This window comes from Caenorhabditis elegans, chromosome V, assembly GCF_000002985.6.
Source record: "Caenorhabditis elegans chromosome V".
Lineage (NCBI taxonomy): Eukaryota > Metazoa > Nematoda > Chromadorea > Rhabditida > Rhabditidae > Caenorhabditis > Caenorhabditis elegans.
In genome coordinates, this window is record NC_003283.11 from 16,009,960 (window position 1) to 16,032,018 (window position 22,059).

General features: G+C 38.5%; 6 protein-coding genes, 1 non-coding gene and 3 pseudogenes across 15 annotated transcripts; 5 read left to right on the forward strand and 5 right to left on the reverse strand.

The window, feature by feature from the left end:
- Nucleotides 1-748: 748 nt before the first annotated feature.
- On the reverse strand, nucleotides 749-2,153 carry C06C6.1 (annotated as a pseudogene). Its single transcript has 5 exons — nucleotides 1,820-2,153; nucleotides 1,608-1,686; nucleotides 1,429-1,562; nucleotides 934-1,382; nucleotides 749-884 (listed from the first exon to the last, which is right to left on the reverse strand). Coding segments are annotated over exons 1-5 (1,132 nt in total).
- Nucleotides 2,154-2,577: 424 nt separating this feature from the next.
- T10C6.2 lies at nucleotides 2,578-4,267 on the reverse strand (annotated as a pseudogene). The gene is made up of 5 exons: nucleotides 3,940-4,267; nucleotides 3,627-3,705; nucleotides 3,449-3,583; nucleotides 2,740-3,120; nucleotides 2,578-2,696 (listed from the first exon to the last, which is right to left on the reverse strand). Coding segments are annotated over exons 1-5 (1,042 nt in total).
- T10C6.20 lies at nucleotides 2,880-2,953 on the forward strand. The gene has a single exon (NR_070060.1). It is a non-coding gene; the product is annotated as an Unclassified non-coding RNA T10C6.20 (non-coding RNA).
- A 282-nt stretch (nucleotides 4,268-4,549) lies between the features above and the next one.
- On the reverse strand, nucleotides 4,550-5,793 carry str-232 (Seven TM Receptor; the record flags this gene model as incomplete). Its single annotated transcript, NM_074620.1, has 5 exons — nucleotides 4,550-4,650; nucleotides 4,695-5,143; nucleotides 5,187-5,321; nucleotides 5,367-5,445; nucleotides 5,490-5,793. The coding sequence occupies 5 exons, from the start codon at nucleotides 5,791-5,793 to the stop codon at nucleotides 4,550-4,552; spliced, it is 1,068 nt and encodes a 355-aa protein (NP_507021.1).
- A 2,218-nt stretch (nucleotides 5,794-8,011) lies between these two features.
- Nucleotides 8,012-10,107, forward strand: srx-43 (Serpentine receptor class X-43; the record flags this gene model as incomplete). The annotated part of the gene is made up of 7 exons (NM_074621.3): nucleotides 8,012-8,104; nucleotides 8,386-8,693; nucleotides 8,743-8,819; nucleotides 8,873-9,039; nucleotides 9,083-9,145; nucleotides 9,193-9,332; nucleotides 9,792-10,107. 7 exons carry the CDS (start codon nucleotides 8,012-8,014, stop codon nucleotides 9,901-9,903), a joined length of 960 nt encoding a protein of 319 aa, NP_507022.2. The 3' UTR covers nucleotides 9,904-10,107.
- Nucleotides 10,108-10,382: 275 nt separating this feature from the next.
- srx-44 (7TM GPCR serpentine receptor class x (Srx) domain-containing protein) lies at nucleotides 10,383-12,693 on the forward strand (the record flags this gene model as incomplete). Its single annotated transcript, NM_074622.4, has 8 exons — nucleotides 10,383-10,414; nucleotides 10,698-10,791; nucleotides 11,451-11,614; nucleotides 11,673-11,819; nucleotides 11,900-12,038; nucleotides 12,179-12,349; nucleotides 12,400-12,539; nucleotides 12,585-12,693. Exons 1-8 carry the CDS (start codon nucleotides 10,410-10,412, stop codon nucleotides 12,691-12,693), a joined length of 969 nt encoding a protein of 322 aa, NP_507023.3. The 5' UTR covers nucleotides 10,383-10,409.
- A 698-nt stretch (nucleotides 12,694-13,391) lies between these two features.
- On the forward strand, nucleotides 13,392-14,234 carry cwc-15 (Spliceosome-associated protein CWC15 homolog). The gene is made up of 2 exons (NM_074623.7): nucleotides 13,392-13,566; nucleotides 13,614-14,234. Exons 1-2 carry the CDS (start codon nucleotides 13,396-13,398, stop codon nucleotides 14,133-14,135), a joined length of 693 nt encoding a protein of 230 aa, NP_507024.1. The 5' UTR covers nucleotides 13,392-13,395; the 3' UTR covers nucleotides 14,136-14,234.
- A 132-nt stretch (nucleotides 14,235-14,366) lies between these two features.
- On the forward strand, nucleotides 14,367-17,500 carry T10C6.6 (Major facilitator superfamily (MFS) profile domain-containing protein; the record flags this gene model as incomplete). Of its 6 annotated transcripts, none has more annotated exons than NM_001380836.1 (6): nucleotides 14,378-14,433; nucleotides 14,980-15,232; nucleotides 15,290-15,642; nucleotides 16,204-16,230; nucleotides 16,515-17,100; nucleotides 17,150-17,272. In NM_001380836.1, 6 exons carry the CDS (start codon nucleotides 14,378-14,380, stop codon nucleotides 17,270-17,272), a joined length of 1,398 nt encoding a protein of 465 aa, NP_001368109.1. The 6 variants fall into 6 exon arrangements, with proteins under 6 accessions (NP_507025.1, NP_001368109.1, NP_001368110.1 ...); NM_001380839.2 differs by having other exon boundaries at nucleotides 14,381-14,433; nucleotides 17,150-17,500; NM_001380837.1 differs by having other exon boundaries at nucleotides 14,390-14,433.
- T10C6.7 (F-box domain-containing protein) lies at nucleotides 17,486-21,754 on the reverse strand. The gene is made up of 9 exons (NM_074627.3): nucleotides 21,578-21,754; nucleotides 21,320-21,529; nucleotides 20,962-21,277; nucleotides 20,404-20,684; nucleotides 19,228-19,391; nucleotides 18,937-19,165; nucleotides 18,578-18,893; nucleotides 17,937-18,205; nucleotides 17,486-17,728 (listed from the first exon to the last, which is right to left on the reverse strand). Exons 1-5 carry the CDS (start codon nucleotides 21,706-21,708, stop codon nucleotides 19,376-19,378), a joined length of 954 nt encoding a protein of 317 aa, NP_507028.2. The 5' UTR covers nucleotides 21,709-21,754; the 3' UTR covers nucleotides 17,486-17,728; nucleotides 17,937-18,205; nucleotides 18,578-18,893; nucleotides 18,937-19,165; nucleotides 19,228-19,375.
- On the reverse strand, nucleotides 17,542-19,379 carry hpo-42 (annotated as a pseudogene). Its single transcript has 5 exons — nucleotides 19,228-19,379; nucleotides 18,937-19,165; nucleotides 18,578-18,893; nucleotides 17,937-18,205; nucleotides 17,542-17,728 (listed from the first exon to the last, which is right to left on the reverse strand). Coding segments are annotated over exons 1-5 (1,153 nt in total).
- Nucleotides 21,755-22,059: the final 305 nt, after the last annotated feature.

Sequence of the window (22,059 nt, forward strand, 5' to 3'; positions counted from 1 at the left end):
AACAATAATTTCATGAGAACTGCTACAAACTATCGATAAATTATCGATGAAATTCTGAACACTTTAAAAGTAAACTTGACAATATTTTATTAGAATTAGTATGTAAATTTAGCGTGTTATCCAACTGGAAAACTGTGTGTATTTGTTCCAAATTTACTCGCAGAGTTGCTAGTTTTACAACAACTTAATTTTAATCATCGGAGACTATCTGAAGAAAAAACCTTTAAAAGTTATGTGTACCTACATAGGATTCACTAAAAATGAACTTTCGGTACTGTTTTATGATGAAAATTAATTTAACCTTGATGAAAATTAATTTAACTTTAGACAATAACCAACTTTACGATTCAGTTTTTACAATCTTCTGACATTTATAATATGTTTTTCATTTGGTTGAAGCGTCATGGAAGCGGCTCCTTTTGGTCCTGTCGGCAGCCTTCATTCTTGGTTATCAGTTGATAATTAACGATACCAAGTCGTTACTCATGTTGTTTTTACGGAAAAAATGTCTGCAAGAATCGGAGCACAAAAATTCTTGCACAAAAATACCAAGAAAATACCAAGAAAACAGCAAGAAAAACCAGGAAAAATTCATTGAAAACACGAAAATTTGTGTATACAATATCTTTGCGAAAAACTGAGATCAATTTTGATTAAAGCGTACAATTACCATGGCATTGATAATTTTATCAAAAATTCAAGAAATCAAGAATCACGAACCAAAAAATTGAAAGATTGAATTTATTCGCATCATTGAACGGATACAAATCTAGGAGGCATCTCGGAAATAGCAGAGCCCGTTGACTTGGTTATGCTTAGCTTGGCCAATCGGTTTTCAAATTTATCCGGTTTGCAGCAGCGCCGTTTCAAACTCCGGACATTCTCTGAAAAACCGTCTAAAAATATACTAGATAAGTCAGGTTTTGCACGTACCAATTATAAACGCTCGATATGGTTTTATGATGAAAATGGTTGGAAGAGCGTCAGTAGCAAGGTAGAAGGATATCGTTAATTGCTGAAGTTGCCCGAAAAAGAGTGTGGAAATGTTGCCAAGACAAGTGATATAGATTAGAGTCACTGGAAATTGCATGAAAAGAATTGGAATCCCTGTTTGGGATACCAATGCGTAGAACATCTGCCATTGAAGCTTTTGGAAGTTTGCAGAGTAGGCGGAAGTCATGAGGGACTTTGTGACGAAGTAGGATTTCAGAGCAAAGTAGAGCATGAGTGATTCGGACCTAAATAGTATACAGACACAAAGAAATGTTCCAATGAAAGAATCCCAGTTGATTGTCGTTGTTCCATCAGATAGTTCTGGGTAGAAGTATACTCCAACAAATCCAACTGTTTTGTTTTCCATGGAAATTGGGTAGGACTTTTGGCTAAAATTATTTTCGCAGTTATTATGCAGTTTTTTAAATTATTAACCTGACAACATTATTCACATAATCATTTCTTCCCAGAAATATAGAACAAGGAATTGTCCAGAGAAGAGCAACGATAGTGGTATGCTCCCCCAAAACAAAAATGTGGAGAGGCGTTGTGAAGTCAACGAAGTATTACTGAATATTCATAATTGAATTCACTTTATGGAATGAATTTCTAACCCTTTCATAACCTGGAACCGATATGCAAACTGCACACCGAATATGGCCAGAGATGTGGCAAACGAACCGCAGTAGAGATCTAAAAAGTTGAGTTAAACTGTTTTCTATCAGAGACAGGCTAGGTTTCAAGGGCCTTACGCTTGCATGAAATCTGCCCGTCTTACATCGGCTATTTTAAAACTACCCCTTGAGCCATTTCCCGAAGAACTTACAGCACGAAATCTGCAACAACCCATCGGGAAAAAATGCCTGCTCAGGATCAACAACGACTGTGAACAATGATCCTACAGAAATCAGATTCGCGACAGTCATTAGCTCCAACCATCCAAAAAATAACTCAAAAATGGCAACGTAGATCATGAGAAACTTGTACACTCCCATATCAGATGGCGATTTGAACACAATCAATAAAAGTAAGAAAAAGTTACAGAACATGCCAAAGCAGGTGAACCCTCGTTCTATTCCATTGACCATTGAAACCCAAGGGTGAGCTTCTGGATTGGAAACATTTCCAGGAGCATCAATGACGTTAGAAGACAAATTCATAATGTATGAAACAAGAATAAAATCTCGGTCTGGTATGCAAGATTTGCGATTTCTGTAGAGAAATATGGGTGTTTCTTATTTCCACGTACTTCCAAGAATTGGAAAATACTATCGCCAAATGTTTTTTGATCTACCTGATTACTCCTCCCCATAAGAAAAACAACGAATTAACATTGTCATTTTTGTAGTCTCTTTAAAAACAAATGGAATAAAGTCAGCTACAATTTTGTATTTGGAAGGTATTTTTGAGCAGGAATATCGTTCATAATTTGAAAAATAACCAAAAAATCACCATAGGAGTTTGGAAGCTGAAAATTCATGAGCAACCGTTTCAAACCAAAAAACAAAGCTTAGCGTACACAACTAGTGAGATTAATGTTCTGCATTTTCATGAACGAATTTCATAGTCAAAATATTATTTCCATCATTGAACAAATACAAATCTTGGAGGAATATCGGCGCGTGAAACATCGGTGTGCGTTACCATTTGACTTGCAAAAAGAGTTGGCTTGCAGTAGGAAAGTTTCAGCTTTTGGAAATTATCTGAAAAACCGCAGAAATGTGGTATAGGTTATGTTTCACTCACCGAGAATAAACTCTCGATATGGTTTTATGATGAAAATGGTTGGAAGAGCGTCAGTTGCCAGATAGAATGAAATTGTTAATTGCTGAAGTTTCCCGAAAAATGATGTGGAGATGTTGGCAAGGCAAGTGATATAGATTAAAGTCATTGGAAATTGCATGAAAAGAATTGGAATCCCTGTTTGAGACACCAAGGCGTAGAACATCTGCCATTGAAGTTTTTGGAAGTTTGCAGAGTAGGCGGAAGTCATGAGGGACTTTGTGACGAAGTAGGATTTTAGAGCAAAATAGAGCATCAGGGACTCGGAGCCAAATAGTATACAGACACAAAGAAATGTTCCAATAAAAGAGTCCCAGTTGATTGTAGTTGTTCCATCAAATAGTTCTGGGTAGAAATACACTCCAACAAAACCACAGCGCATTTTTTACTACGCGCACACAACTTTTTTCTAGATACAATCGAATGATCTCAAAAACGGCACCTGCTATTTTTTTGAATTGCACATAAAATGATCAAAAAAAAATTCTTGACCTTTCGCAGGAACCGAAATTTTCGTAAATCTTTTTTAAACCGGGTTATACCGTTGGACGGTAAAGGGGCGTGTACTAAAAAATGCGCTGTGAAAACCAACTGTTTTGTTTTCCATAGAAATTGGGTACGACTTTTGGCTAAACCCATTTTTTTTAGGTTATTCAGTTTTGAAATAACTAACCTGACAACATTATTCACGTAATAATTTCTTCCCAGAAATATAGAACAAGGGATTGTCCAGAGAAGAGCAACAGTAAGTGGAATGCTACCCCAAAACAGAAATGTGGAGAGACGTTGTGAAGTCCACAAAGTGTTACTGAACTTTATAATCAGTTTTGTATTATGACTGAAGTTCTTACCCTTTAAGAACCTGATATCGATAAGCAAACTGTACACCAAATATGGCTAGTGATGTGGCAAAAGAACCGCAGTAGAGATCTTAAAAGTTGAGTTAGACTGGTTTCCATTGGAGGCAGGCTAGGTTTCAAGGCCTCATGTCTGCATGAAATCAGCCCGACTTATGCCAGCCAATTGGTGAACTTTAAGTTGATGGCAAAGAAACTAATTTTATGGAATGGATCGTTATGTTAATTTATATTCCTGGTAACACCACCATCAGTAAACCATCAGATGCATCCAACCATTTCTTGAAACGTTTACCGGAGAACTTACAACACGAAATCTGCAGTAAACCATCCGGAAGATATGCCTGGTCGGGATCAACAACGACGGTGAATAATGAACCTTGAGTGTGCAAATTTGTGACAGTCATAAGTTCCAACCATCCGAAGAATAGCTCAAAAACAGCGACGTACATCATGAGAAACTTGTACACTCCCATATCAGTGGGCGATTTGAACATTATTAATGGAAGTAAGACAAGGTTACAGAACATGCCAAAGCAAGTGAATCCTCGCTCGAATCCATTAACAACTGATACTCGAGCTTCTAGACCAGAAATATTTCCAGAGGAACCAATAAATTTAGAAGAAAAATTCATGACGTTGGAAACGGAAACATAATCGGTTTTAATCTGTCTGGTACAAAAACTATACGAGATCTTTAGGGAGATAGTAGTGTTTATCATATGTTTCCCGTAGTATCACTGTCTACCCTTTTGGTAAACTGTCTCAAAACATCTCGACGGAAGTTCGAAGCAATTCAGAGTTTTTGATATTACATATATGAACAGTCATTACTTTTTCGTGTATACTTGCAGTTTTTATAGTTACTTTATTTCCATCTTAAAATTACTACATTTTAAAAATAAAAACAAAATGTCTTAAGAAATATGTCTCGACGACATTTCCACCACAGAAGAGTTGGTTCTACTCTGACCTGGCAGCACTGCTTTGAAGATTGATGCGATGCACTGAATTCTATCTGAAAATTCTAGATTCTAAATTTCTAGATTTAACTTTTCTTACATATGATTTTATCCCTGTAGGGCTTGATTATGAACATTGTGGGAAGCGCGTCAGTTGCCAGGTAAATTGAAATAGTAAAGGTTTGAATATGACCAAGAGTTGGGGTGGACATGTCAAAAAATATTGAAACGAAGATTGCAGACATTGGAACTTGCATAAGCAGAATTGGAATGAATGTTTGAGAAACAAGAGCGTAGAATAGTTGCCACTGAAGTTTTTTATAGATGGCGGAGCATGCTGATTGCATGAGTGTCTTGGTAAGCAGGTATGATTTGACTGCGTAGAAAAGCATCAGATACTCGGATCCAAAAAGAATACAAGTGCTGAAAGCCATTCCGATAAACGAGTCCCAGTTGATCACTTTTGTTCCATCGGCAAGCTGCGGGTAGAAGAAGCTTCCAATAAATCCGAATCGGATATTTTGAAACTTTGCCAGTGACGGGTCTCGACTGGAAACTACGATATTAGTCTAAAATTCTTGCTTGACTTAACCTTAAAGCAATGTCAAAGAATGTGTTCCGGCCTAAAAAAATTCTGGTGGATACTGTCCAAAATAGTCCTACGAATAGAGGTACGGTGCCCCAGAACATGGCATTTCGAAGGTTTAATGATGTCCAAGAAGTGTTTCTGAAAAAATCTGGAAATTCAGATCTATTGATTACCACTTCATACCCGCTCAAGACTTGATATCGATAAGCAAACAGAACTGCGAAAATTGCCAGTGAATTTGCAAATGAGCCGCAGTAAATCACTGAAAACTAGAATGTTTGAAAAACAAATAAATTGCAAACTAACTCGCAGAAATCTGCAACACAAAATCCGACATTTCAATAATTTCCGGCACAATGAAAACGAAAAATTGGGAGCCCATTGTATGAAATTGAGGTACTGTTATGATCTCCAGCCCACCAAAAAATAGCTCGAAGATAGTAATGTACATCATGAGGTACTTGTAAACGCCAATTTCACTCGGCGATCTATGTACTATCATCGATAGCAATATGCAGTTCAGGAGGATTCCAAAACACGCAAATCCACGTTCCATTCTATGGATTATGGGCATCCATGGATCTATGGAAAATGGGCTGAGCTCTGCCATGGAGCCTAAAACGTAATAATATACAAAAAAAAAGAGACTTACAAAAAATAAGAACGAGCCGCCAGACAATTCCCGTCGGAACTCATCACATGATATGGTAGGAAAGTTCAGATACTTTAGGAGAAAACAAAATCGTAAAGTTTATAAATAAATTATCTTAAAGTAATGATCACATCAGGAGAATTTGAATCTGCAGCATGTAAAAAAACAGATGAATTCGGAATTAAAAATGAATTCTGCAGTCTGTGATTCTAGGGAATTCGGGAAGACGCAATAAATTGGCACAGTAAAATTTGATTCGAAAACTTTCTTTAACGGTGAAATTTATAGGCACTTGTCTGAATAAACGAATAATACTTTAGGCGACAAATTTGCCGAATTTGCCATTTACCGAATTGGCCAAACTCCGCAAATTTTGAGATTTGCCGCACACCCCTGTCTCAGACAACCACGTTGGGGGTCTAATTAGAAAAGAAGCACTTCTAATTAGAAAAGGGCATTTCTAATTAGAAAATAGGCATTTCTAATTGGGACACGTTAGATTACCTATTTTTTTCTAATTAGATCCCCAAACGGGTTGTCTGAGTGTGTTAGAACTGAAATGTTTTTGTTACAACTACAGTAATCATACAATACCACCACAGTAACCCTATATCCTCATCCCTTCAAAAGATAGTTTTTCAGTTTTCAGATTTTTTTTACAAAGACTACCAACTATGGAGCTCCTTCCGTGAGTGCAACACAGCTCAATTCAATATGATTCACGACTGGAAAAAAATTGGATATAAAATTTTACCCAAAATCTAAAAAATATATATTTACGAATAACATAACTCATACCTACGGTCTGGGCTCAAAAGTTTAATTGCAGACTGCTGGCTTATACGTAAAATTAGAACTGTTCTTTTTGAAAAAAAAACAAGAGGAACGCTTTTTTGTTCTATCTACCCTACAAGTTTTCCTGGTTCATTTTTTTTTTCATTTTTGCTACTCAATTTTGAGATTTGAAGGCTTAATTAGTTTGAAATTAAATGTGCCAGGAGTCGCGCTCCATTGATAATTGCAATTTTGGTTCTATTTTTGACAGCAGGCTTACTACGAGATCTACAAAATAAGCTAATATTTATCACTGGGAGCTTTAAAAAAGTTATTTTTAAATTGAAATCATGTGTGATTTGTGATCCCTCATTTGGTCATTAGCGATGTTAATCCCAAAGTTCACATCCTGAAACGATTTTTGATTCGTATCCAAACATTTCTACTTAAAAAAAAAGTACATTTTATCAATTTTTCAATTCGTACAGTTGTGAAGAGCTTGATTTACGTGGGCACACACTCTAATTGAGAATACCTTAGGGAGGTGATCAGATAATACATTTTTCGTAATTAATTTCAACTAGTCTATGACTAATTAGGCACGTTTTGTGCCTAGACAAACCTATACGATTTTACCATCTAATGAGCATAAAAGTATGACCCGCCGCAGAGAGATATAGCTATTTTGACAACGTGATGTATTTTCGATCATTTTGTAATCTAATATGAGACTCACTTTTCGTTTCAATATTTAGTTCCAGTTAATCACTTCCACTATACTAGACATTTCAAGACTAGATTGGCTTCTAAACATCTTTGTCTCCATGTTTTTAGAGTGCCTATTTTGTGCCTGCCTGCCGCCTATTTTCTGCCGTGGGAGCTTAACTCGGGTATTTGCTTGTTTTACATTTCATTTTTGAAGCATTATTGTAGGAGTTTAACCTGACGTATAGAGTTGTTTGTAGGAATTGCAGGCAGAAGACAAGTAGGCAGGCAGGTACCCAGTTTTAAGCCTACGGTCAAAATGATGCGTATGACGAAAAACTACAAAATACAAGAGTTTGAACATCAAAACTGTACGAACAGCAAACATTAGTAAATGCAAAAATGCACAAAAATGGCTCCCTAGGCAGAGGCAGGCATAAGATAGGCACATGAGCGTGTGCCTGCCTAACTTGAAAAATCGTTAGATCTTACCCCATCGAAACAAAAGCATTATGTGATGTTATGAAAACCAGTTCCAACGTGATCTTTCTCGTGACTCACTGGTTGGTACTTTCATCAAACGGGTCCCAATGGGAATCCACTACTAATAGTGACTATGTGTACACATTCATCTATTTTTCATTTCAGATTTTTCTCTCCTTGTCGTATTCAACTTCAGCTCAAAAGTGTTTAGACAATGGTGCTCCGAAATCTGACTGCGATGGCGATTTACGATCAAACCTTCGTGTACTCAAGTGATGACGCGCTGGCAGGGATGGTAGTTTCAATGGTAAGTCAATAAAATTTGTATTTCAATAATAAGAAAAGATAAGAAATTCACAAAAAATCACAAAAAACCAAGAAACAGGAATAATTATTGATTTTATCAAAATTATTAATGATCCTCGCTGAAGATAGGAGTCACATTTTTTGGCACCTCAAGTACAGCTTCTCAAAAACTGACTCAATTATCAGTGTGCCGATTCATCTCGGTGAGACCCATCGTAGTGAGACCAATCGTGCCCAAAAAACTATCTTCAAAACTTCTATCGAAAGTTCACCTTTCTTCAGGAATGCCTCACCGGCCTCTTCCTACTCGTGGCAGTCATTATCGGATGCTTCCGTATAGCAGCTCTCAAGTCCCCGTTCGGAATTCTCATGATCAATCAAAATTGTGCTCAGCTGATGGCGTGTATCAATAGCGGAAGCTTCTCGACATTAGGCGTGCTCCTGAACATCAAGCCCGTGCTATCTATCAGTTACCTCTTCGGAAATTTCAGCATCTTCCTGCTCCCTGTGATTTTGATTAGCTTCTTGCTAATGTCGTTTAATAGATTCTGCGCCTGCTTTTTCCCATTGAGATATCAGAATTTGTTCTCGTTAGTTTTTGGTATTTGTGAAATAATAATAGTAATTTTTGGTTTTTAGAAGCTCCATGATCAGAACTTTTATCGTTTTCAACTGGCTTCTATCGCTCGTAGCAGGCAGCTATTTAGTTGTAGTACGTAAGTGGAACCTAAAAATGTAATCCCAACTCCATTTCATCCTATTTTTCCAGGAGAATGCAACTTCGTATTCTACCATTTCGGATGGTTGTTTGCTGGCTCCGTTTCAGTAAAGTGTGGGACTCTGCTGAGCCTCTATTCGATCTCGATTCAGACGGTTCTAAGCATCACAATTGTCGGCCTGGATGTAGTCACTTTGGTTGCTTTGATGGCTTTTAGAGTGAGATTTAGCAGTAATTTGAAAAATAAGAATAAATTTTCAGAGCAAGGTATACCAGAGCCATAGTGTCGAGGTGCGAAGACGTGAGCTGAGCTTTTCTGGACAGGTTGGAAATTCGCAGGAACTTTCAAGTTCAAAATCTAAAATTTCCAGGTCATAATTCAAGGTGCAGTATTTCTGTGTCATGGTGCATGGTATGATATGGGTCACGCGATCCTCCCGGGAAACGACGACCGCTGGAAGTTCTTCTTTACAACTTCGTTCTCATCCAATCTGCTACATGTTTTTGATCCGTAAGTGCTGAAAATTATGCTTCACTAGCGTTCGGAGATGCAAAAAGGCGTTTTCGAACGTAAAATTCACCACTGTTAAATTTCCTTAATTCAAATCTATGTAAAAATCCTCAACAGCGGTGAGAATTGCACTATTCCAACTCTGATAAGCATCCCAGTCTAATGTAAAATCACCTGGATTCTTTTAGTCACACATTTTTGATTCAATGCTCTTCCACGTCATAAGGGGAGTTAGACTCCGATCTAGAGGAAAAACTTGTCTGGAAGGCAACCTACGCCTACGTTGTCTGGAAATCTACCGGCTGCAGTATAGGCGTAGGTTTTCCTCAAGGCTTGGTGCGTCCACAGAGATGTGAAGGTGGCATTTTAGCTGCGTACAAGCTCGAAGAGGAGAAAACTTCAGCAAGAATCGAAAAAATGTGCCAAGTTTTCAGTTTGGTCCTCATAATTTATTTTCAGTGTAGTCGTCTTCGCCTTCAACAAAGAGTTTCGCAGATGGCTTTTCCGTAATTTCAACGTCCCGACAGCTCAGAAGAGAATCGTGACAGTGGTTTCCGCTCATAATACATAATCTTCCTGTTCTAATAACTCCAACTGAACCCCAAACTGTCGTATAGTACATTCTCTCGAACCCTTTTTCTGCACCTATAGGTGTTGAAAACATATGGATTATATCTAAATATTATTCGCTCACTAACGTCATTATAAATTGGACACTTCCCCCGTAATTTGCTCGTATTTCTTTCTGAAAGATCCTGTATAAATTTTTCAATTATTTTTTTTTGGCATTCCAACTAATTTATTCAATAAAACAAAAAACTTGTCTATACATAAGATCAAACCACTCTTCTCTCCGAGCTCAAACTTTTTGAACACCTACTAATTGTTAGCGACAGCTGTAATGTCGGGATTGCAGTCTCATAATTCAAAAAGGGCGGAGTCTGTAGCCAGAAGTCTATAATTATTTTGAGAAACTTCAAAAACACCTGCTTGACAGCACAAAAAAATCATGTTAAAAAATCAATTTTTGGGTAGTCAACGGAAGTATTTCAAGGCGAAGCGTCACGAAACTGGATTATGGTGTAAGTTGATCAAGTTTTAATAATTTTGTTTTTTAGTCTAATATTAATGAATATGAAAACTGAATACTCCAAAAACATTTGAAAATTAAAAAAAAATTCAATCAAAGTTTTGGTAATTTGCCAATTTTGAGAAAAGTTGGGCTTTTTGGAAATGTTAAAACAATATTGCATGTTTGAAGTTTGGAAGTTCCTTCATAGATTTTGATGTTCTTCAGATGGCAATATTTCCAGCAGTGTCTTTTTTCCTTTGAAAATGTGAACCTTTAGCTTTTAAATGTTTCAGAACAACATTTCGAAACGACTCATATTTCACTGAAGCCGACGAAGATTATGTGTTTGGGCCAGATGACACTAAAGCCGGAATGATTATTAGTTTGGTGAGCAACTTTTTTTGGCATTTTCTAAAGAACAATCTTTTTAGGAAGTATATTGAAAGTAGTTATTATCAGTACAATGAATAAAGAGATAAGAGCTTATGCTACTAATGTGTAGCATTCGTAGTTTGTAGTCAGTGGCGTCACGTACCTTTCGAGGAATTTCAAAATCTCACTTTTATAGATTCAATTCTGGGCAGAAATTTTTTGAAGTTCGGTAAAAAATGTCTAAGTTTTTCCAAAGCCTGGGACGATATTTTGCAAGAAGTAACAGAAGGTAGTCAAAGTTCTAAAGGGATTATCCAAAATTTAACAGAAAATTGCCAATACTTGAAATAAAACATTTTAAAGTTTGACAGAAATGTCCAAACTTTGGTTGAAAATTTCCAAAGTTTTATCGGAAATTGTTAAAGTTTGACTGAGAAAATAGTCAAAGTCTGGACAAAAGTTTCTTAAGTTTGCCAACAAATAGACAAAGTTCTATAGAACATTTCCAAAATTTGGCAAACATTTTTCAAGGTTTGGCAACAATTTTAAACGTTTGGCAGAACATTGTCAAAGTTCTGCAGATACGTATCTTCCAAAGATTTTCAGAAAATTTCCAAACTTCGACTAAAAATTCTCAAATTTTGGCAGAAAGTTAACAAATTTCTAATTTTCAGGTCGGCTTCATCGGAGTCTCTGTTCAATCTGTCGTTGTCACCGGCGCATATAATATCAAGAACATGAAGGGTACCGTATTTGGAGCCCTAATTTTAAATGAAACATTTTCCCAGTTTGCGGCAACTTCCATCACATTTTTCTTCTTTTTCGTAGGAATTTTTTTGTTAGTTTATACTTTTTTTGCGCACTAAATAATCTCCAACCGTATTGAAACATTCTAGAAACACAATATTAATTGTCAGTAATTCTGCAATTTTCGGAAATATATCCCTGACAATTTTGCCAATTATGCTGGGCACCCACTTTCTGATGGCTTTCAACAGGTTTTGTGCTTCAAGTATGCCATTTGGATACAGAAAAATCTTTAGGTATGTTTATAGGATGCCTACCTGCCTGCTTGGTAGGCTCACGGTAGGCGTAGGTCGCCTGAGGAGATTACGTTTTTCAGCAAAAATTACGTACTCACTTACATCATCATAAATTGGACACTTCCCCCCGTAATTTATTCGTATTTTTTCTTCTTTTATAATTGTTCCTTCCCGTTTTTCCAATTTGGGTGGGTTTTCATGGAAGCTCAGCGGAATGAGGTGAGATTTCGGGGTCTTGCCACGAGCGAAACTTTTCGGCTACAGTACTTGGTGCAAATGGTCTCGACACGGCAAAAAATTGGTTACGGTAGCTGAAGCGTGACAGGACCCCGAGCGTGATTTTGATTGAGCATTTCCAGACATGTGGAGCAAAACTTCTACTGTTAAGCCTATCTGTTCAGTTCGTGATTATCTTTATTATCACAATTCTGGATATTTCCACGTTTATCATTCTTATCACTTGTCGAAAATCGATATTTAAAGGGCAAAGTAAAGAGAATAAACAACGCGATATCAATTTTGCGATGCAGGTGCGCTGTAAACGAGCTCTTGCAAAATAAATTCAAATTCCTTGTTTTAGGTGATAATTCAGGGAATTGTTATGGTGTTTTTTGGTGTTTGGTATGTTTCCGGTTATTCGTTTTTGCCTGGCAACAGGCTGGATTGGAAAATTTTTATGACAACTACGGTCTCGTCTTCTTTAACTAATTGCCTAGCACCGTTAGTGCTATATTTCACGAGCAATATCAATTTTTCAGTTTTCAGAATAGTAATATGTTTTTTCAATGCAGAATATCGCCGATGGATTATTCGTTTGATTCGCCGAGAAGGAGCATCACAGAATTTGACAGTTGTGTTGAGTAGGACTTCATAAATAATCAATTTTTATTAAAAATTTGTTAGATAAACGTTTTTTATTTGTTTCTCTTTTGAAAATTCCCTGAAAGTGTGTTTAAAATTCGATTTCCACCCGAAACCAAATTGGCGAAAACTCATATTCAAAACTCGCGCCGAAATGTGGTGGTGGCCGCGTGGCCGCGGACTAAGTGACGCCGCTAGGCCATTTGGCGAAAATCAATTTATAAATTTTTCCCGATGTTTTTAAAGTTTCTCGTCGTTTTCTATCATTTTCTACTTGTTTTTTCGTTAATTGAAAAGTGAAACATCGTTTATGCAAACTTTTTACTGAAGAATCTGTGTCAAAATTGTTAATTTTGAGGCTAAAAGCACTGAAGATCGGGACAAAGGTTTAATTTCGAATTCCGATAGATTTAAATAAGAATAATGTTTTTTTCTACTTTTTTAATGGTTTTTCATGTAAATTACTAAACTTGCACATGTTTGTATGAAAAATTGCAATAGAAAAACGATTATTTTACGTTCAAATTGAAAAATTGTATACTTCCGAGCAATTTCTTGTTCCGATCCGGAAAAAAAGTTTAAATTTCAAATTCAAACAAGTTAAACAAACATAAATTTTATTTTCGTTCCATATTTATTACTTTTCGCACAAAGTATCTTATATTTCCTCTGTTCTCTCGAAATAACGTTCACAAATTGTAATTTTTTCAGCAAAATGACCACGGCCCATCGTCCAACTTTTCACCCAGCTCGCGGAGGAACCGCTCGTGGTGAAGGAGATCTGTCGAAGCTCTCGAATCAATACTCGTCGAAGGATATGCCATCTCACACCAAAATGAAGTACAGACAGACCGGACAGGAGACTGAAGCCGATTTGAGAAAGAAGGTAAACGAAAAATCAATGATTTTCAAGCAATATAAAATAATTTTCAGGATCTCCGTCGTGAATTGGAAGACAAGGAGCGAAACGCAATCCGTGAGAAGCGTGCTCGTGACTCTGCTTCTTCGTCTTCAAGCCATTCGAAACGCCAACGAATGGATCAAATTGCTGCCGAGTCAGCGGCGTCTGTGGATGCAGATGAAGCAGTGGACGAGCTGAATTCGTCAGACGACGATGACTCCGATGAGGATGACACTGCAGCGTTGATGGCGGAGCTGGAGAAGATCAAGAAAGAACGAGCAGAAGAGAAGGCGGCGAGAGACGAGGAAATTAAGGAGAAGGAGGAGAAGCAAAGAATGGAGAATATTCTAGCCGGAAATCCACTGCTCAACGATACTCCAGCCGGATCCTCCACTTCTGGAGGCGATTTCACTGTGAAACGACGATGGGATGATGACGTGGTCTTCAAGAATTGTGCAAAAGGAGTCGAGGAGAGAAAGAAGGAGGTCACATTCATCAACGATGCTATCAGATCGGAATTCCACAAGAAATTCATGGACAAATACATTAAATAATTGATTTTTGTCTAATGATTCATCCATTTTTCACTGTTTTCCATCAATTTTCACTCAATTATATGCCACTGGCTCGACAAAACAATAAACGTGATATTTTGTAGTGTGTACCCTTTCAGAGCTCGTAGGCCGTATCGACTTTTCAAGTACTTTTGTCCTTTTTCCTTATCAATAGTAGTTATCAACCTTATCAATATATACGGAGCAGTCTCAATTTTAATATTAATCAAGTTTTTTTCAAAATGGTACAGACGATGTCGTCACGGAAGGTGATGGTGTTCGTGGTGACGTTTGTCAGGTAAGATTTTCACATTTCTAAAGTAATTTTCAAGTAAACCGGATGATTTTCGTATCAAAAATACAATTTTTCCACAAAAATATTTGCATTTTAACATGAAAAACTTCGAAAAAATCCTAGAAAGTCAATAAAAATAAAATCGTAACCACTTAAAGGCACAGGGGCTTATTCGGATGGGTCTCGCCACGAGAAGAACGTTTATGGTACCATTTTTTCGTTTTCCAGCGCCGGTTGTCTCCTTAATTCGTTTTCATCAATTTTAACAGGTTTCAAGCAATGTAATTGATTTTTTTATTTAATTGCTGAGAAAAGCAAATATTTCATAGATAAATAAGAAAAACGACCGCCGCAAAATTGAAAAAAACGAGATTAAATACTGTTGTCATTTTCCTGGCGAGACCCAGCCGAATAAATCCATTCGCCTTCAAAGAAAAAACAACTTTTTTCGTAAAACACCAACCATTCTTGTTTTACACGCTCAATACGTAATTATGCACAGTTAAAATACTCAAATTCTCAAAATTTCCTTAATTTTTAATATTTCAGTTACGGCCTGTACCACGCGAGTCGCAAAGCATTATCCGGAGTGAAATCGTCGATAAAAGCGGATTGGCTGAGCAACTCGTCCGGCCACGCGCCACTATTCACCAATGAAGCCGACGCCAAGCACTTTTTGGGATCACTCGACGCGATTTTCATGGCGGCCTACGCGGCGGCTCTCTTCTTTTGGGGTTGGCTCGGCGATCGGCTGAATCCGAAGCTTGTCGTCGCAGCTGGAATGGTTGGCTCTGCGGTTACGGTGAGTACAAACTGCTAGGCTTCTAAATTCCTAATTCGTTTAAAATTCAATTTTCAGCTCACTCTCTTCGGCGCCATCCCAAAATGGTTCAATTTCTACCATGCGCCCTACTATATCATGACCTACGTGGCGTTTGGGCTTGTTCAGGCCTGCGGATGGCCCAGTGAAATCGCGATTATGGCCAACTGGTTCGGAAAAGGAAATCGCGGATTTGTGATGGGTGTCTGGGCCGCGTGTCAGCCCGTCGGCAACATTTTCGGATCGATTTTCACGGCGATGGTGCTTCCACTAGGTTATCAGTACACTTTTGTGTTCAATTCGGTGCTCATTGCTCTCGGAGCAATTGTAGTCGTCATGGCTATTGATTCATCGCCTAATGAAGAGCATGAGGATGGCGTAGAGGCAAATAGGTAAGAGTTGAGAAGAAATAGGTCTTGCCACGATTTCGTACTGTCGTAAACACCCTAATATTTTGTGTAGACCTCCAAGTGTCGATTTACGCAGCTCGTGTAGTCCTCGAGGAGAAACATGCAAATTTTTACCACAGAAAATAACACAATTTTTGGCAAAAAATGCTTGAATTTTAACATTTTCGCTTTTTCTTCTTGAAAAATATAATTATTTCTGCTAAAAACTACATAATATGTAATTTTAAAGTTTTTTAATCAGTAAATACACAGCTTTTCACCTGAAAATCTCCAAAAAGTTGATAATTTGACTGTTACACCGCTTCTTATTCAACGGCAATGATCCAAAATCGAGCGTTTTTGCCGCCGAAGACTTCTACTTTAAAAAAATGCAAGCTCGTCCTCGGGGAATACACGATCTGCGTAAATCGACGCAACTATCTTTTCACTTCCAAAGCTTGCAATTTGAAAAAAAAAACAATACGAAATCGTGCCAAGTCCACAAAAATCTAACAGAAACACACGATTTTTTTTTCAAAAAACCAAAATTTTTCCTTTTCCTAGGATTCGCCTTCTCCGACGATCTAGCAGGTGGGAAAATTCGCGAACGTTCGTTGTTCTGTTTCTTTTGTTTTGTGCGTGTGTGGATTTTTTACGTTTCAAAATCGTAAATGCATGAGCCCGCCAACTTCTCTCTGATTTCGAAACTATCGTTTGAAATTTCAAATTTCAATTGAAATCCTCACACTGACCGTGTACTCCTCGAGGAGAAGTGTGATTTTTCTATTTTCCTCGTGGAGTACACGAGTAAAAGAGTCCGTTCTCACAGCCATTTTAAGCGTTAAAACTTCATTATTTATTCTATTTAATTCCAGCTCCGAGCCCCATCACAACTTCCACGGTGAGCCAATATCCCTCTTCAAGGCCGTTCTTCTGCCAGGCGTGCTCGCCTACTGCATCTGCAATGCCTGCCTGAAACTCGTCAACTACGCCTTCTTTTTCTGGCTTCCACTCTACTTGACCGATGCCTATCACTGGGAAGAGTCGCAGGCGGATCAGTTGAGCATTTGGTACGATTTTGGAGGCATTATTGGAAGTGTGCTCGGCGGATACATTACTGACAAGATGGGAAAACGATCTCCGCTCATCGTCGCGATGCTCGTGTGCTCCATTGGCTCGCTGTACTTTTACGCTCACGTCGGGCCGCACATGTTCTGGAATGCGGTCGTCATGACCACCGTCGGAGTTACAGTCTCTGGGCCGTACAACTTGATCGTTGGGTCCATCTCAATCGATCTAGGATCACAACCTGCTCTAGCTGGGAACACACAGGCGATGTCCACGGTGTCGGGATTGTTGGATGGCACTGGATCGGCAGGATCCGCTGTTGGACAGCTTCTCATTCCGATCATCCAGGACGACCTGGGATGGAAGGCTGTGTTCTATGTGTTCATGCTATTGGTATGCTACGATTTTTCTTCTTCCATAAAATAATTAAATTAATTTTCAGAACGGATTCGCCATCCTAGCCATCCTCAAGCGCTGCATCATCGATCTGAAATCGCTTCGAAAGCTCCGCAGTGGAGAAGAATCTCCGCTTCTCAATGACGAAGCCGGTGATCACGAGGACTGATAACTTAATTTTGTTTAATTTTATTGATTTACATAATTCTCGCTAACACTTCCACCCCTCACAGTTTTAATTCCAAGTTTATGTACATGTTGATATACGGATTCCCATTGATTGTTCCACCCCAAAGATTCTATTTGCCTTCTTCAATTTCCTTCCTGTGATGATGGGTAGTCTTCCACCTTTTTTTGTGCAATGTTGTTGATATGAACCAAATTATACAGAGAATTAGTTCATTTTTTGAAATAGAATAATAATAGACGACACATAGTTTAGTAGTGGAAAGGATCAAAAAAATATTCAGATTCCCTTAGCATTGGTCGATCAAAATGCCGCCGGTTCCAGACAACGAACAAAATTTTTTTACCCGAATGGAACAGGGTGGCGAGTTTTCCGTCACCTTCTATGTCCTTGCCGTTTTCCAGATCCAGGAGATATGGTTTGAATTGGTTGTCCATTCTGAAAATATGAGCTTAAGAAATTTTGATCCCTGAGACGTCATTCTGCAAGTCTGCGGCGCGGTTATTCGTGTCGATTTACGCAGACCACCGTTTACAGTGTTTTTTCTATAATATATTATATTTATAACTTTCACCTAAAACTAGAAGCAATTCGGGAAATAGTACACGGCGGTTGGCGTAAATAAAAAAAATCTCTAAAAACTGACATATAATATTGATTTCTGTTTCCCCGATCCCATGGCTGAAGATTCAGGTTGATTTTAAGATTATCCGCATTGAATGCAACATTGTTTAGAATCTCGAGTCTTTTCAGATTGCTGCATTTTCCAAGTGTCCACTGCTGGATGAACGCGTTGACATCAAGCGCGGTGAGGTTAGTGTAGGTAAGCGTGAGACGAGTGAAATTCACGCTCTGAAGGAACGCACGAGTCATCCAATTAGCATTCATGAGGCAAACGTTGCGGAGGGTGAACATCTGGAAGAGCGAAAAATGAATAATCGAGTTTGAAATAGGGATTGAAATTCGCCGGCGCAAATTGTATACGCTTCAGCCGGCGGCGGCGCCTGATAATACGAAACAGGTTCAGAACTTACAAACTAAAATATCATATATCAGGCATTTTTTAACACTTAATCTGACCACATACACAGCGTGCGCCGCCAGCGGAACTACACAATCCTCTCTGTACCGACGCCGGCGGCGGCGCAAACCAAACTGCGCAGCCGCCGACGCTCAGGCTGTCACAGCGCCCCGCCAAATTGGTCCTTTTTCAAGCCCTAGTTTGAAATGCCTCCAACACAGTTATTGCGGTCTAAGACGTTTTTGACTAGACTTTAGACAGCTTACCTCATTCAGATCGAACTTAGTTGTGTCGATAGGGAGATTAATGATGATTCCATCCAAAAGTTCGTAATCGTCAAGCAAGTTCCTCATGTTCGTGTGAGACCGACTTAAGTTTCCAGTCAGCTTCAGCGTGAGGCGATCGTTGAAAATTTTGTACTTAGCGAAATCGATTAGTTTCGGAGGTTTGCACTGAGAACCCAACTTGACTTGAGCAAGTCCAGCGCGACATTGGAAAATTTCGGAGAAATACTGAAGACAAGGTTCCACACAAGCATCAAAGCTGTCAGTGATGAAATTGAATCGAGTTTTTTTGGTGAAGCTGAAAATTTGGATTTTTTAAAGTTAAAAAAGAGCTGACTCACCTTATCAACTGGATTTCTCGATCTCCAAACTTTAGCGGATCGAGACGCGTTCCCGCAAAATTTTCAGGTTTTGGTACGAAATAGAAAATGAGTACGGGACATTTGCCAATTATTGCGGAAAGATATTGAGCCATGGTCTGACGAAAAACAAACCGCAACGTGGTCAAATGTGATACGTGCATCCTTGATCAACGTGCGTATTCTCTCCGATAACTGGGACAATTGAAATCTGTAAAATTAAATAAATTATTTCCTTTCTGAATTTCTTATACAAGAAAAAAAATAACTCACACTTTAGCAGGGCCGAGTATTTTGAGAACGTTGGCAAAGGATTTGGCGTCTAGCTGCAGAAGCTTGGGGAACTTCGGTAAAGCGGCCGATACCGGTGATACCACCGGTACTCGAGGAGGAGACGGCGGTATATTGAAGTTACAGCAACTCATTGCGCAGTTGGACTGAGTGAGTAGAAAAGAATGACAAATTCGATTGGAGGAGGAGGTTGAGTGGAGAGGGCATGGTCAATGTGTTCTCCTGGGAAGAGGAGAGCGTGCGCGCGAACATTTCTTTTCATTTTTGAGGAAGATGTTGTTTTTATGGAAATTATCGATTCTAGACTTGCGAGGACTTTGGACGTTTTCATTTGGAAAATCATTTAGAAATTAATACGATTTGTTATGGGGCTACCGTATCTCTACAAAATTCAAAGACACATCAATATATGTACAATTGAATTTTGCTGAATTCAGCAGTGAGGCTTCCATGTAGGCGTTGAAACGCCTGCCTGCCTGACCTTGAGGCGACCTGCCTCTCGCCTCAATCCGTATAGGTGAACTTTTTTCGTTTTCATCGAATCTATAGAAATTAAAAAATTAGAAATTTATAAGCTCACACTTTAAATATGCAAAAAAAAGAGGCCGGCGTGAGGCGAGCAGGTTTCAGGCAGGCGTCAAACCCTGAAGCCGCGCCTGCCTACCATGGAAGCCCTATTTATAGGAATGGAATTTTGCGTTTCGTCTCTCCCCGATTGTTCTCCCAAAGATTCCATTTGTCATCCATTCTGTGATGATGGGTAGTCTTCCAAATTTTGTGTAATATTGCTGATATGATATGATATGATATGACAATTTCTGAGCCGATTCAAAACCTTAAGCTTCAGTTTGAGCCTAAACCTAAACCCAAACCTAAGCTTAAGACTAAGCCAAAGCCTAAGACTAAACCCAAGCTTAAGCCTAAGACAAAGCCTAAGCCTAAACCCGAGCTTGAGCCTAAGAGGGAGCCTAAGCCTAAGCATAAGCCCAAGCCCAAGTCTAAGCATATACCTAAGCCTAAGCTTAAGACGAGGCCTAAGCCTAAGACAAAGTCTAAGCCTAAACCCAAGCTTGAGCCTAAGCCTACGCAGAAGCCTAAAGGCAAAGCCCAGCCTAATAGTATGCATAATTAAAATAGGAAATAATTTCGAAAACTGACATGTGGAACTGATCTCTTCTTTCTGTATCTCGTGTCATAAACGTTAGGCCCCCCTTAAGAAAGTCCGAATTGAGTTGAACTTTGTTCCAAATCTCGATGAATTTCAAGTTATCCCAGTTTCCGTTTCTCCAGTGATTGATTATCTTAGTCACGTCTTCCTCTTTGAACTTGATGTTCATAAGTGTGAGCCGAGTGAGATTCCCAGTGATACGCATGTCCATAATTACGCTACTAGTAATCCAGTCACACTTCGTGATGCACACGTGAGGTAGGGAGAAGATCTGAAAGAAAATGTATTATTATTTTTTTGGTTTTACTATTAGTCGGTAATCCAAAATTTTGTTGATTTCGGAATTATAAATCCAAAAGGAAAAGTGCTCATTCATTTTTTGCCGAGAAGTTCAGTTTTTAAAGAAAAATTTAAAAAAAAACATATATTTTTGTTTTGTTGTGTGAATCAGGACATGGCCAAGTTAGACGTTTACGGCTAGTTATCTTTTACAAATAAAACTTGTATTAAAGTTTTGCCAAAACTTCAACAAACAAAAAAGTTCTCACCTTTTCCTCTTTGAAGTTAACGGAGTTGAGGTCAATGACGATTCCATGTAAAACATTCTTCTTGGGAAGCAACTGGAGCTCATTTTCGTATATAGTTCTTAGTTCTCCATGCAATTTCAGCACAAGGTGATTTTTGAAAAATTCCATTTCAAGGAAAACTCTCAATGTTTGGGGGTATAACTGATATTGAGGGTACACTTTGAATGATACGAGTTTACAGCGACAAACGAAAAGTTTGGAGAAATACTGGACGCAGGCTGCCACAGAAGACATGACGTTTGTAGTGTGGCATTTGAATTCGGTATGATTGTCAAGGCTGAAAACTTGGATATTTGAGAGCTGAAAAATGCTCACTCACAACGCCAGAATTTTTTGGCGTTCAAATTTCAGCTTCCTCGTACAATCTTCAGCTTTTGCGTTGAAGTAGAAAATGAGAAGCTGCTTCTCATTTATGCGAAATTCTATTGAATTAGAATTTTCCGAAAGTTTAATGACGATGTGGTCAAATGTGATGTTAGCAGCCTGGATCAACATGCACATTCTATTCGACAACTGGGACAATTGGAATCTGAAACATAACTTATTTCTTACAATTCATTCCAAGAAGCAAACTCACATTTTAACAGCGCCAAGAATCTTGAGAATGTTGGCGAAGGCTGGGGGAGGGAGCTGCAAGAGCCGTTTGAACTTCGGTTGTTTCTGCCTTCTCTTAAACAAATTACAGAAGAGCCAATTGAGGGCATCCATTGCACAGTTTGAATGGGTGAGTAGGAAAGAATGACAAATTCGATTGGTGGAGGAGGACGCATGAAGAGGGCATGGTCAATATGTTCTCCTGGGAAGAGGAGAGCGCGCGCGCGCGAACATTTCTTCTCGTTTTTGAGGAGGATATTGTTTTTGTTGGAAATTATCGATTCTAGACTTGCGAGGACTTTTCATTTGGAAATATTTTAGAAATAAATATGATTTGATAAGGGGCTACCGTATCACTAAAAAATTCATTTAAATAGTAGACATACCAAAATACAATTGAATTTAGGTATATCAAACTCTCGACTTTTTTCCAGGAAAAATCAGAAAAAAGTCAACACTCGGTTG

What these genes read in the sequence shown, in the direction of transcription:
- cwc-15 (NM_074623.7), top strand. Translation starts at nt 13,396, where the DNA reads ATGACCACGGCCCATCGTCCAACTTTTCACCCAGCTCGCGGAGGAACC. An exon ending in AAGCCGATTTGAGAAAGAAG is followed by an intron (nt 13,567 to 13,613) that starts GTAAACGAAAAA and finishes AATAATTTTCAG; the next exon opens with GATCTCCGTCGTGAATTGGA.
- T10C6.7 (NM_074627.3), bottom strand. Translation starts at nt 21,708, where the DNA reads ATGGATGCCCTCAATTGGCTCTTCTGTAATTTGTTTAAGAGAAGGCAG. An exon ending in ATTCTTGGCGCTGTTAAAAT is followed by an intron (nt 21,530 to 21,577) that starts GTGAGTTTGCTT and finishes GTTATGTTTCAG; the next exon opens with ATTCCAATTGTCCCAGTTGT. An exon ending in CGCCAAAAAATTCTGGCGTT is followed by an intron (nt 21,278 to 21,319) that starts GTGAGTGAGCAT and finishes CCAAGTTTTCAG; the next exon opens with CCTTGACAATCATACCGAAT.